The 14100-nt window shown below is 37.0% G+C and overlaps 1 protein-coding gene across 8 annotated transcripts in view; it reads right to left on the reverse strand.

Annotated features, from left to right (window-relative positions):
- EXOC6B (exocyst complex component 6B) overlaps positions 1-14100 on the reverse strand; it is a 662376-nt gene that overhangs the window by 563916 nt on the left and 84360 nt on the right. For all 8 annotated transcript variants that reach the window (XM_061155703.1, XM_061155706.1, XM_061155701.1 and 5 more), the window contains exons 2-3: positions 13266-13431; positions 470-517 (exon numbers count right to left, since the gene is read on the reverse strand). In XM_061155703.1, the coding sequence (XP_061011686.1) occupies positions 470-517; positions 13266-13397 (180 nt within the window). In that variant the 5' untranslated portion in view covers positions 13398-13431. The remainder of the gene's footprint in view (positions 1-469; positions 518-13265; positions 13432-14100) is intronic.

A 14100-nucleotide genomic window follows, 5' to 3' on the forward strand; every position in this document is an offset into this window, starting at 1 on the left:
AGACCAAAAAAACAAATATATAAGGAAAACTACATAGTATCAGAGCATGATAGGTGCAATGGAGAAAAATTAAGCAGGAAAGGCAAAAAGAAAACAAAAGGTGAAAGTAAGACTGCAATTCTAAATAAGTTGGTTAGTAAAGGCCTCATTAGGAGGTAACATATGAGCAAATATCTGAAGTGCATAAACATTGGAAAAAGAAGATTCTAGGCAGAGGAAACAGCATTGGCCATATTATGACTACTCAAGTGATTTAAAAAATACAACTAAGGAAGGCTACATACTCTCATTAAGCTTTCTAGTGGTTATATTCATTTACTTCAGACAAACATTATGAAAAGCAATAATAATGCCCAAGTTCCTCCAACATGCAGCTTACGGTCTCACAAGCCACTAAATCAGGAACACAGTCATCAAAGAGAATGACAGGAAACAGAAAAAAATTTTTCAAAAGGTAAACTGGTCTTACTTCCTTTCCCTCATGTTGCAGTTTTCTATTAGTATCCGTCACTTGATTCTGTGGAGAGAAGACAATTTAAACTTATAATAAATACCTAGACAATAGTTGGATTAAGATGAAGATTTTAAATGAAAAGATTTAGAGTAGGTATTCAGATCGTTTCCATATTTCACCACATCTTGGTTTAGTTGTATTCTCCTGGGATTAAACTGTATTAACTTTTCTACTGAACATCTATATGACTTTTTGAACAACAACAAAAAATTACTAAAAAATATCTTCAGTTTGAAATAGTACAAACTAATATAACACAACTGAAGATGACACTTTCATTTGAAATGCAAAGAAAAACTGTAACAGAAAAAATAACCCACAAAGAACCTTACTTGAGCATAAATTGAACTTCTCACCTCGGGGAGTCTGAGTAAAATTCGGGAGTTGGTGATGGACAGGGACGCCTGGCATGCCGCAGTCCATGGGGTTGCAAAGAGTCGGACAGGACTGAGCGACTGAAGTGAACTGAACTGAACTCAGGTCAAATGTTTCTACTTATAATCTAATTTTAAAAAACATTTTATCATAATTTCTTGGATCATTAATTCTTGATAGTTCCTAACACTTCCATATTCCCTCTTTTCTAAATTAATTTATCCATCAGATAGTAAAAAAATCAGGTAAACAAGCTTTAAATTTACATAGAATTCATAATTAAAATGAATTGGCACGACTCATTTTGGTAGCCACTCTTGAAGAATCAGTAGATATAAAAATTAAGTTTATAGAATAGTAACTTCCCCACCTTCTTAAACATTATCAAAACATGAGCAATAACTTCTAAAGCTTTCTTTAATAAAGGCTTCCTATCCTTCCACCAATAACTGCCTCTCCTTATGTTTAAGATACTTCCTTAACCCAGCATTTTCTATCATGTCCCTCAGAATGTCAACAAATTTTAGTTAATAGATACTCTGCACTCTGTATACACACAAACATAGACACACACACACACACACACATAATATGTATGGGAAATAATACTAAAAAGGTTTGTTTACTGGGGATTTCTGAAGCATTTAATATTCTATAGCACTATAAATGCCTAAGGAGATATCACACCGTGTTTTCCAACTTATTTTACGTAGCATCCTTTCACTGAGGATCATCTCAGGAAATCAGTTTTTTAGGAACACACCTTTGAAAATTTTGCCCAAAACTATACACTATACCTGGACTATCATTTTCTGAGCAGATTACCACATGCACTGCCACTGAAGCAAAAATGCAACCATATACATACATAAATGAATGGATGTTTCTATGTTAATTTGCAAAATTAGGAGGCAAGCTGGATTTGGCCTGGAAGATATACTTTGCTGATTCTTGGTCTAGAATAAGTGAGACTGAAGGGCTTATTATTCAAACTAATACATGGACGTTATTCAAAAGTAGGATTAATATCAGTTCAATATCAGAAAAAGCTTTTAAACAATGTGAATAAAAGTGGTGTGGGCAGCCCCTGAGTGATCATTATTTAAGAATGATTAGATTTTTTTCATGTAAACAGGAGATCTCATAAAATTCAACCTTCCATAAATACTACTAATTTCAGCATCACACTCTCTACTAGAATGCCTTGTTTACTTTACAAAGATATCTCTGAAACTTTTTTTTTTAACCTCAAACTCATTGCAAGAAATATATTTTACAGTGCAACCTGGTACGCAAGTATAGGGAATACACACACACAGAGAGAAACAAAATTTTCAAGAAACAATTTTGTCTTACTACATGTAACACATTTTATTGTTCCCTTTTCCATTCTATTTCAATTTTGATTAAAAATACTGATCATGGCCCACTAAACCAATTTCATGCAAACCAGAATTCTATAACACCCACAGGAGCCTAATCAAAGCTTTTGATAGAAAGATAATTACTATTTCAATACTATTTGAACATAACAATGAGAGGACATCTACACAGCTTATCTAGGGGTTCAAGATGGCTGAGTGTAAGAACATGTATTCTTCTCCTCCTGTGAGAGCACCAACATCACAAGTAGCTGTTGAACAATCATTGACAGGAGGATGCTGGAACCCACCACAAAAAGATACCTCATATCCAAAGACAAAGGAGAAGCTGCAACAAGACAGCAGAAGGAATGCGATCATTATAAAATCAAATCCCATATCCACCGGGCGGGCGACCCACAAACTGGAGAACAGTAATACCAAAGACCTTCTCCCACTGTTGTGAAGGTTCCGAGCCCCACATCAAGCTTCCCAGCCAGCGGATCCAGCAAAGGGACTAGAAATCCCCCTAGAATCTGACTGTGAAGGCCAGTGGTATTTGACTACAGGACTTCCACAGGACTGTGGGAAACAGAGACACCCATTTGGGGAGCATAAACAAAATCTTGAGCACACCAGGACCCAGGGGAAAGGAGCAGGGACCCCCCTCCCACAGGAAACTGAACCAGACCTACTTAGTAGTGTTGGAGGGTCTCCTATGGAGGTGTGGGTCAACAGTGGCTCGCCACAGGCACTGGCAACAGCAGTCCTGGGAGGCGCCCCTTGGTGAGCCTTCTTTGAGGTCATCATTAATCCTACCATAGATCCTGTAGACCCCAGGGCTGGGTTGCCTCAGGTCAAACAACTAACAAAGAGGGAGTGCAATACCCTACCCGTAAGCAGACAACTGGATTACTTTTTTTTCCTTAATTTAAGTCTTCATTGAATTTGTTACAACATTGCTTCTGCTTTTTATGATCTGTTTTCTTGGCCATAGGGCATATGGGATCTTAGCTCCCCAACCAGGGATCAAACCTGTATCCTCTGCATTGGAAGGCAAAGGGTTAACCACTGGACCAGCAGGGAAGTCCCTAGATTAGTTTTACTAAGCACAACCCTGCCCACCAGAGCAAGATCCAGTTTTTCCCACCACCAGTCCTTCCCATCAAGAAGCTTACACAAGTCTCTTAGCCTTATCCACCAGAGGGCAGATAGAAGATGCAAGAAAAACTGCAATCCTGCAGCCTCCAGAAGAAAAACCACATAACAGAAAGTTAATCGAAATGAAAATGCAGACAATTATGTCCCAGATGAAGGGACAAGATAAAATTGCAGAAAGACAACTAAAAAAGGGGGAAACAGGCATCTTCCAGGAAAAAGAAGTCAGAATAATAATAGTGAAAATGATACAGGATCTTGGAAAAAGAATGGAGAAGATACAAGAAATGTTTACCAAAGACCAAGTATAACTAAAGAACAAACAGAGATGAACAATACAGCAGAAGGAATCAATAGTAGACTAACAGGCAGAAGAAGAGGTAATTGGTCTCGAAGACAGAATGGTGGCTCTCACTGCCACAAAACAGAATATGGAAAAAAGAACATGAAAAAAAAAAAAAAGGAGACAGCCAAAGAGACCTCTGGGACAACATTAAACACACCAACATTCTCATTATAAGGGTCCCAAAAGGAGAAGAGAGGAAGCATCCAAGAAAACCTCTAAAAATATAACAGCTGAAAATTTTCCTAAAGTGGAAAAGGAAATATTCAACCAAGTCCAGGAAGCATAGAGACTCCCAGGCAGGACAAACCCAAGGAGGAACACACTAAGACACACAGTAATCAAACTAACAAAAATTAAATACAAAGATAAAATATTAAAAACAAGGGGAAAATGACAAATGACATACAAGGGAATTCCCATAAGGTTATCAGCTGATTTCTCAACAGAAATCAGAAGGGAATACCATGATATAAAATGCAAAAGGAACAAGTCAGAAGGGAACACAGGATATAAAATGAAAAGAAACTTCTCTAAGGAGAAAAAAAAACAAGGAAAAGACCTACAAAAAATAAACTCAAAACAATTAAGAAAAGAGCAATAGGATCATATATATCAACAGTTACCTTAAATGTAAATAGATTAAATGCACCAACCAAAAAACATAGACTGGCTGGGTGGATGAAAACACTTGGAATTATGCACTTCCAATTACCACATCACTCTACTTAACCCCTCAAATTGTATGTAGTATTTTATATCGTAAGGTTAATCATGTTTCCATTATAGCTTGCAATTGTAAATTATCTATTATTTTTTATCTGGCTACTGATCATGAAAACTGATAAAATATTTTTTACTACTGTGATTATGTAACTATTATTCATTTTAACACCACTGTATCATGACTGGTCAACAGAAAATAGTAAATTCTATATCACTGAAACTGCCATTTAATAGAAAAACCTGCACTTTTTAAAATCCAGATGCACATTAAAATTATCTTGAAATTTTTTGTAAAATACAAATGCCAAGGTATTGTTTTTTCCTCCAAAGCTTCAGATGTGATTCTAATAAACAGCCATATTTAAAAATAACTGGACTATAGTATGACTTTTTACTTTTATCTAGTTTGTTTCACATTTTCTATTTCATAGTCAGTGCTTCCATTTTATTTAAATGCACTCGATAAAGGCTTGAGAAAGAACAACAAAAAATAAGAGGGAGAAATTGGAAAGCATTTAAATTAAATGGAAGCACTAACTACGAAATAGAAAAAGTGAAACATGTATAATATATTTTAGAAACTTATGAATTTTCACTTAGCTAAAAAAATATATAACATTTTGGTTCCACTTGTTTGCTTAAGCATGAATGGAATCCTAGATATCTAACTTATATTCACTCAAAACTTTGATATAGTTCCACTTACTCTGGCATCTAGTATTACTGCTAAAAGCCTAGAAAGTTTATTATCTTTGTGATATTTTTTTCAATTTGAATGAGGCTTGACATTTTCAATCCAATTCTGAGAATATAAAGAAATACAATGATGCAAAAAAAAAAAAAAAAAACCCAGAAAATTAATATGTGATACAGTATTATTAACTGAAGCACAGATTTTGTTCAAATTTCACAAAATTTTATGCTAGTGTCCATTATCTTTTTTCATAACTTATTCAAGATTCCACATTGTATTCAGTTGCACAGAGCAGCTTCACCTGCAATTTTCCTTTCATTTTTATTCTATTATAAATATTTTCTAATTTTCCTTGTTATGGCTTCTTAGATGCATCTATCACTTAAACGTGCACATTTAATTTCCAAATACATGGTTTTTTTAATTGTTCATATTAATATTAATTTTAATAAATTAAATTAATAAATTTCATATTAATTTCTCACCTAAATGTTTCCTTCTCTACAGTCACCCTCTGTGTTTTTTCAGTCTTTTAACTTTATTGAAACTAACAGACACTTGCTCCTTGGAAGAAAAGCTATGATTAACCTAGACAGCATGTTCAAAAGTAGAGACATTACTTTGCCAACAAAGGTCCACCTAGCCAAACCCTTGGTTTTTCCAGCAGTCATGTATGGATTTGAGAGTTGGACCACAAAGAAAGCTGAGTGCCGAAGAATTGATGCTTTTGAACTGTGGTGTTGGAGAAGACTCTTGAAAGTCCCTTGGACAGCAAAGAGATCAAACCAGTCAATCCTAAAGGAAATCAGTCCTGAATATTCATTGGAACGACTGATGCTGAAGCTGAAGCTCCAATACTTTGGCCACCTGATGCAAAGAACTGACTCATTGGAAAACACCCTGATGCTGGAAAGATTGAAGGCAGGAGGAGAAGGAGACAACAGAGATTGAGATGGTTAGATGGCATCAACGATTCAATGAACATGAGTTTGAGCAAGCTCTGGGAGTTGTTGATGGACAGGGAAGCCTGGCATGCTGCAATCCATGGGGTCGCAAAGAGTCGGACACAACTGAGTAACTGAACTGAACTTTATTGAGGCTTTCAACGACTAAGTCAAGATCTCTCTTAGTAAATGTCACATTGTACTTGAAAACATGTGGGATATTTTCAAGTATCTTTTGATATTGATTTCTAACATAATTCAACTGTGATAAGAGAACAGATTCTGTATGATTTCAACACCTATAGACCACGAAATTTTTGCACCTTCTTTTGCATTTGTGCATGTTTGTGCTCAGTCGTGTCCAACCTTTTGTGACCCTAGGGACTGTAGCCCATCAGGATCCTCTGTCCATGGGATTTCCCAGGCAAGAATACTGGAGTAGTTTGCCATTTCTTCCTCCAGGGGATTGATCCCAACACAGAGACTGAACCTGAGTCTCCTGTGTCTCTTGCATTGGCTGGCAGATTCTTTACCACTAAGCCACCTGGGAAGCCCTGTTTTACGTCCCCGGATATGTTTCAGTGTCTCCTGCTTTATAGTCTATGGGAACCTTAATAGAATTTGTATCCTGCTATTGTGTGAAAACTGTATAAATCTTAATTATGTTGAATTGGTTCATAGTGCTTTTCAGGTCTACTGTATCCTTCTACTTTTCTGCTTATTCATGCTATGAATTTCTGAGAGTTTGACACTAAAACTCCAATTAAAAATCTTAAACTATCTACTTAAAACATAATTGTAATATACAATAGAACTATATGTAACTTTGTTCTGTGTTTTCCAAGTCATCTGAAAATTGTTATCATACTTTCATAATTAAAAAAAATTTTTTTAAAACCTCTTTGATGGATTTTAAATAATTAAGATCTAAATAAATGGAGAAATATACCATGTTTATTTAAATAAAGGCTACTATATACTGCTTGTCTAGAATGCTACTTCTTGATTCAGAGAATGTATGCATGGTATGTGTATATATTTATACACACCTACATACACACACACACACATACATATTGTGAATCAAAAAAAAAAAAAACTGGCATCCTAGAGAACACAGGAATTTCATTGCTATGTTCAAATAATACTGATAGTAGGTAATATTTAACCTTTTCCATTTTCTAAACTTTTTTCTAAAGTTCAAGAATTTTCACAGGCTCTTCACACAAGTTGAGAGGATGCCTCCTAGGGCAGTCTCCCATGTGTTAACAGAGAACATTATGGATAATATTCAGGTATTCCACTACATGACTACTTCAGTAACCAGAGACAGAGCACCCTTTTGCCTATAATGGACAAAGGGCCTGAGGAAGAGAGAGAGGTTTTCGAACACAGGCATCAAGAACAGCACAAGGTGACGGTGGATGGGAAGCTGGGATGAGCAAGCTGAGTGAGGACAAACAGCACATACAGCTCCTGGCAGAAGTTCTCTATCTTTGTTTTCACATATTTCAGATATTTTTGTCCACTTGAGGCTTTTCAGTCCCCTAAAAATCAGTATAACGTTTTAAATAGAACCAAACTGTTCATACTTTTTAATCTGTTTTTAAACATTAAGCAAACATTCTCATATCAGATATCCTTCTACAGTAATGTAGTTTATTACTCTTTTAAATGGATATGCCATGATTTATTTTACTAATCCTCTAGTACATGACTTTCAGGGACATTTTAAAGTTTTAGCCATCAAAAAAAAAAAATCACATGCACATCATTGTACATGTACCTGTAGCTTTAGAATAAATGAAAACTATGCTTTCATTTTGGAGCCCCCAAAAAATAAAGTCTGACACTGTTTCTACTGTTTCCCCATCTATTTCCCATGAAGTGATGGGACCAGATCATGTATGGATGTGACAGCTGGACTGTGAAGAAGCCTGAGCATCGAAAAACTGATGCTTTTGAACTGTGGTGTTGGAGAAGACTCTTGAGAGTCCCTCGGACTGCAAGGAAATCCAACCAGTCCATCCTAGAGAAGATCAGTCCTGGGTGTTCATTGGAAGGAATGATGCTGAAGCTGAAACTCCAGTACTTTGGCCACCTCATGTGAAGAGCTGACTCACTGGAAAAGACCCTGATGCTGGGAGGGATTGCAGGCAGAAGGAGAAGGAGACAATAGAGGATGAGATGACTGGATGGCATCACTGACTCGATGGACATGAGTTTGGGTAAACTCCAGGAGTTGGTGATGGACAGGGAGGCCTGGCGTGCTGCGATTCATGGGGTCACAAGGAGTCGGACGTGACTGAGTGACTGAACTGACTGAGCTGACTGATGTTTTCATTTGTTGCTGTTTGCAGTTTTCAGTTGTTGTTGTTCAGTTGGCAAGTCATGTCCAACTCTTTGCGACCCCATGGACTGCAGTACGCCAGGCCTCCCTGTCCCTCACCATCTCTCAGAGTGTACACAAGTTCATGTCCATTGAATCAGTGATGCCGTTCAACCATCTCATCTTCTGTCGTCCTCTTCTCCTTCTGCCTTCAGTCTTTCCCAGCATCAGGGTCTTTTTTAATGAATCTGTTGTTCGCATCAGGTGGCCCAAGCATTAACATCAGTCCTTCAATGAGTATTCAGGGTTGATTTCCTTTAGGACTGACTAGTTCAATCTCCTTGTGGTCCAAGGGACTCTCAAGAGTCTTCTCCAGCACCACAGTTTGAAAGCATCAATTCTTTGGTGCTCTGCTTTCTTAATGGTCCATCTCTCCCATCAGTACATGACTACTGGAAAGACCATAGCCTTGACTGTATGTACCTTTGTCAGCAAAGTGATGTCTTTGCTTTTCAGTACACTGTCTAGGATTGTCATAGTTTCCTTCCAAGAAGCAAATGTCTTCCAATTTCATGATTGCAGTCACCATCTGCAGTGATTTTAAAGCCCAAGAAGGGAGGGAGGTGGTAGGGGGGTTCAGGATGGGGAACATATGTACACCCATGGCAGATTCAAGTCAATATATGGCAAAGCCAATACAATGTTGTAAAGTAAAATTAATTAATTAATTAAAAAATAAATAAATAAACAAAGCCCAAGAAGAGGAAATCTGTCACTGCTTCCATGTTTTCCACTTCTATTTGCCATGAAGTGATGGAGTCAGATGCCATGATCCTAGTTTTTTTAATATTGAGTTTTAAGCCAGCTTTTTTACTTTCCTTTTTCACCCTCATCAAGAGGCTCTTCAGTTTCTCTTCACCTTCTGCCATTAGAGTGGTATCATCTGCGTATCTGAGATTGTTGATATTTCTCCTAGCAATCTGGATTCCAGCCTATAACTCATTCAGCCCAGCATTTCGCATGATGTGTTCTGAATATAAGTTAAATAAACAGGGTGACAATATACAGACTTGTCTCACTCCTTCTCAATTCTGAACCAGTCAGTTGTTCCATATAAGGTCCTAACTGTTGCTTCTCGACCCACAAACACATTTCTCAGGAGACAGGTAAGATGGTCTGGTATTCTCACATCTTTAGGAGTTTTCCAGTTTGCTATGACTCACATAGTCAAAGGCTTTAGCATAGTCAATGAATCAGAAATAGATGTTTTTTTCTGGAATTCCCTTGCTTTCTCTATGATTTAGTGAACGTTGGCAATGTGATCCCTGTTTCTCTGCCTTTACCAAACTCAGCTTGGACATCTAGAAGTTCTTGATTCAAGTACTGCTGAAGCCTGGCTTTAAAGATTTTGAGCATAACCTTACTAGCATTGGAAGTGAATGCAACTGTCCAGTAATTTGAACATTCTTTAGTACTGCCCTTCTTAGGAACTGGGGTGAATATTGGCCTTTTCCAGTCATGTGGCCACTGCTGGGATTTCCAAGTTTGCTGACATATTGAGTGCAGCACTTTAATAGCATCATCTTTTAGGATTTGAAATAGCTCAACTGGAATTCCATCACCTCCACTAGCTTTATTGGCAGCAGTGTTTCCTAAGGCCCACTTGACTTCACATTCCAGGATATCTGGCTCTAGGTGAGTGACCACACCATCATGGTTATCCAGGTCATTAAGACCTTTTTTGTATAGTTCTTCTGTGTACTCCTGCCATCTCTTCTTGATCTCTTCTGCTTCTACTAGGTCTTAACCGTTTCTGTCCTTTATAATGCTTATCTTTGCATTGAAATTTTCCTGTGATAACCCTAGTTTCTTCAAGAGACCTCTAGTCTTTCCCCTTCTGTTGTTTTCTTCTATTTCTCTTCACTGTCCATTGAATAAGGCCTTCCTGTCTCTCCCTGCTATTCTCTGGAACTCTGCATTCAGTTGGTTATACCTTTCCCTTTCTTCCTTGCCTTAAGCTTCTCTTCTTTCCTCAGCTATTTGCAAAACCTCCTCAAATGACCACTTTGCCTCCTTGCATTTCTTTTTCTTTGGCATAGTTTTGGTCAGTACCTCTTGTATAATATTAGGAAGCTCTGTCCATAGTTCTTCAGGAACTCTGTCTACCAGATCTACTTGTAACCTCCCTATAATCGTAGGGGACTTTATTTAGATCATACATGACTGGCCTAGTGGGTTCCCCACTTTCCTTAGTTTAAGCCTAAATTCTGCTATAGGGACCTGATGAATTGTGCCACAGTCAGTTCCAGCTCTTATTTTTGCTGACTGTATAGAGCTTCTCCATTTTCGGCTGCAATGAACGCAATCAATCTGATTTTGGTATTGATCATGTGGTGATATCCATGTGTAAAGTCTTCTTTTGTGTTGTTGAAAAAGGGTGTTTGCTATGATCAGTGTATTCTCTTGGCAAAATTCTGCTACCCTTTGTCCTGCTTCATTTTGTACTCCAATGCCAAACTTGCCTATTACTACATGTATCTCTTAACTTCCTACTTTTGCATTCCAATCCCCTATGATGAATATAACATTTTTTTGGTGTTTGTTTTAGGGGGTCTTCTAGGTCTTCATAGAACTGATCAGCTTCAGTTTCTTTAGCATCGGTGGCTGGGCACAGAATTAAGACTACTGTGATGTTGAATGGTTTGCTTTAGAAATGAACCAAGATCATTCTGCTGTTTTTGATGTTGCAACCAAGTACTGCATTTCAGTCTCTTTTGTTGACTATGAGGGCTACTCCATATATTCTAAGGGATTCTTGCCCACAGTAGTAGATATAATAATGGTCATCTGAGTTAAATTCGCCCATTCTTGTCCATTTTAGTTCACTGATTCCTAAGATATCGATGTTTACTCTTGCCATCTCCTGCTTGACCATGTTCAATTTACCTTGATTCATGGACCTAACACTCCAGTTTCCTCTGCAATACTGTTCTTTATAGCATTGGATTTTACTTTCATTACCAGACACATCCACAAGTGAACATCGTTTCCACTTTGGCCCAGCTGCTTCATTCTTTCTGGAGCTATAAGAAATTGCCCTCTGCTCTTTCCCAGTAGCATATTGGACACCTTCCGATCTGGGGGGCTCATCTTTTGGTGTCATATCTTTTTACCTTTTTATACAGTTCATGGGGTTCTCATAACAGGGATACTGGAGTGGTTTGCCATCCTCTCCTCCAGTGGACCACATTTGTTCAGAACTCTCCACTATGACCCGTCCATCTTGGGTGGTCCCGCACAGTATGGCTCACAGCTTCATTGAGTTACACAAGTGCGTTCACCATGGTGATCCATGGTGATCACAAGGCAGTGATCCATGAGAAGTTTTCAGTACTGATATATAAAACTGCTCCCCTTAAAAGGTGTAACAGTCTCCACTCCAACCAGGCATTCCCCAGTTGATAGGTATCATCTCCAACTTTAATTAACATTTGTTTCATTTTTGTTATTTTATTAGGTGGCACTTTATTGTTTAAATTCATATTCATTTAATTATTTCTAAATAATTAAATTGTAAATAATAATTGTAGAGTTCCCTTCTATTTCTTTGTATGTAAGCTGTACATTAACAAGCATTCCTGCTTTCTATTAGTGTTCATATTTTTCCTATTAATTTATAAAGATCTTTTCTGTTAGGATATCAATCATTTGTCATATGTATTTGTAAATATTTTATTATTTACCTTTACATTTTTAACCTGTATATAGAAAGTTCTTTCACTGTACTGTCGTCCTATCTATCAATATTTTCTTTCTAGCTTAGGAATTGTGTTTAGAAATGCATTCCTCACTCCCCAAAATCACATAAATATTCATCTCTATTTTCTACTTGTTTCTTTATGGTTTTATTTTTTACATTTCACTTTTTAGTTCACCTGAAATTAAATTTGGTAAGCTAACTGGGAAAGGAATCTAACTTAATTTCAATTAAACTAGTTAAGCATTAAAGAACATTAACAACAAATAAGAAGATTTGCTATTTTTGAAGGGTAGAGTGAAGAAAGCCACTGAGAAGGCTAAAAAAGAGAGACTTGATTTTCCTTGTAACATTATATTTCTTATAATTACTGGATAGTTTCTATACACGTCCATAAATTCCTATTTGAAACCTTGCAGCCCACTGTGATTTAGACTTCAGAATTTGGGTGATTTTATTGAGCTAATAGGGTACATATTGTTTATTATGTAACACCCCCCAAAAGGCACTAAGACAGCATCCCATAATCAAACACAGTAGTATTTCTGTAGCAAAATCAGTTACCCAAGATAAGGAAATTTGCTGTGCCAGGGACAAAACCAATACAGCTACCCTCTCTCCTGAACTTGAATTAGTCCTATCAAGAAAGAACTTCCATACTTTGGTAGAAGACCCTCCACGACTATCACAATTTTCTTTTCCTCTGCCTCAGGTGGCCATGACTCAAAGCCTTCTGCAGCCATGGCTTGCAATCCTGTCATTCAATGGTGACGGGTTTTATCTAGCAAGGAAGTAGACAGATGACTTGAAGGATCAATTAAGTTTCTGTCTGGAAGAAACTGATTCTTATTACTAGCTCTCATCCACATGTAGTTATCCCCAATTAATCTTAACTTAAAAGAGTATCCTTTTCAGCTAAAAGCTGTAATCCCAACTATCTATGTTTCAGTACAATTCCCTTTCTTACTATTCAAAAATCTTTACCACGAATATGTAACCTGTAACGCATTCCCTACTCTTTTCATGTTAACCAAACCCCGAGACAGAGAAAAGCGCCTCCTCACTTTGAGTTTCTGGGCTTCTCCTCTCACTTTCAGCAGTTCTGTTATAGAGTCCACAAAGCCCTGGTAATGAAAGTTGCACATTTTCTCAATTTCTCGGTCGTGATTGCGAATGCGAGTTTCCAGCTTCTCCATGAATCGTCCATGTTCCTCACCATCATAGACAGACCTTTCACAAAAAAAAAAAAAAAATGCCATGAAGATTACACACAGATTTATACCTAAGAAAGAGAAACAAAATTACAAACCCAGAAGCAAATATATTTGGAAAACAGATGTTTAAGTTACATAAACCACAGAGTAATTCAATTGTATTAATGTTATCCCAATGCTTGATGAATTTTTTTAGGAAAATTTAAATTTTTACTTCCTTATTTATTGAAAAATATTTAAGTGTTTGACAGTAATCATCATAGAATTCTCAGCATAAAAGGACTGAATTATAACTCCTCTGTACCTTTCTTTCTCAGTTAAACTTATCTAGAAAAACTTAATTTTGGAAAAACCCAACTATACATTTACTCCAAGATTATACTCAAGAAGCTGACATTGCTAGAGAGAAATCACATAGCTGTGCTGCTAAACTCAGTTCAGCTATATCTGATGACAAATTTAAATTGGGCAGCCAAACATCAGTAGATAATAATATTAAAATTATCCCACCCAATACCACCACCAAAAAAAATCACTTTGTAGTCTCTAAAATGTGTGAAAACCTTGCTTTCTCCACTCCTGAAATGTACACCTCTCTGTCACTTTCAGTTGTATTTCACAGAAATGTATATATATGTTATTTATATATAACATATATGTATTGTTTCATCGCCTCTCAACCAAC

The sequence above is a fragment of the Dama dama genome, chromosome 11, assembly GCF_033118175.1.
Source record: "Dama dama isolate Ldn47 chromosome 11, ASM3311817v1, whole genome shotgun sequence".
In the NCBI taxonomy this organism is placed as follows: domain Eukaryota; kingdom Metazoa; phylum Chordata; class Mammalia; order Artiodactyla; family Cervidae; genus Dama; species Dama dama.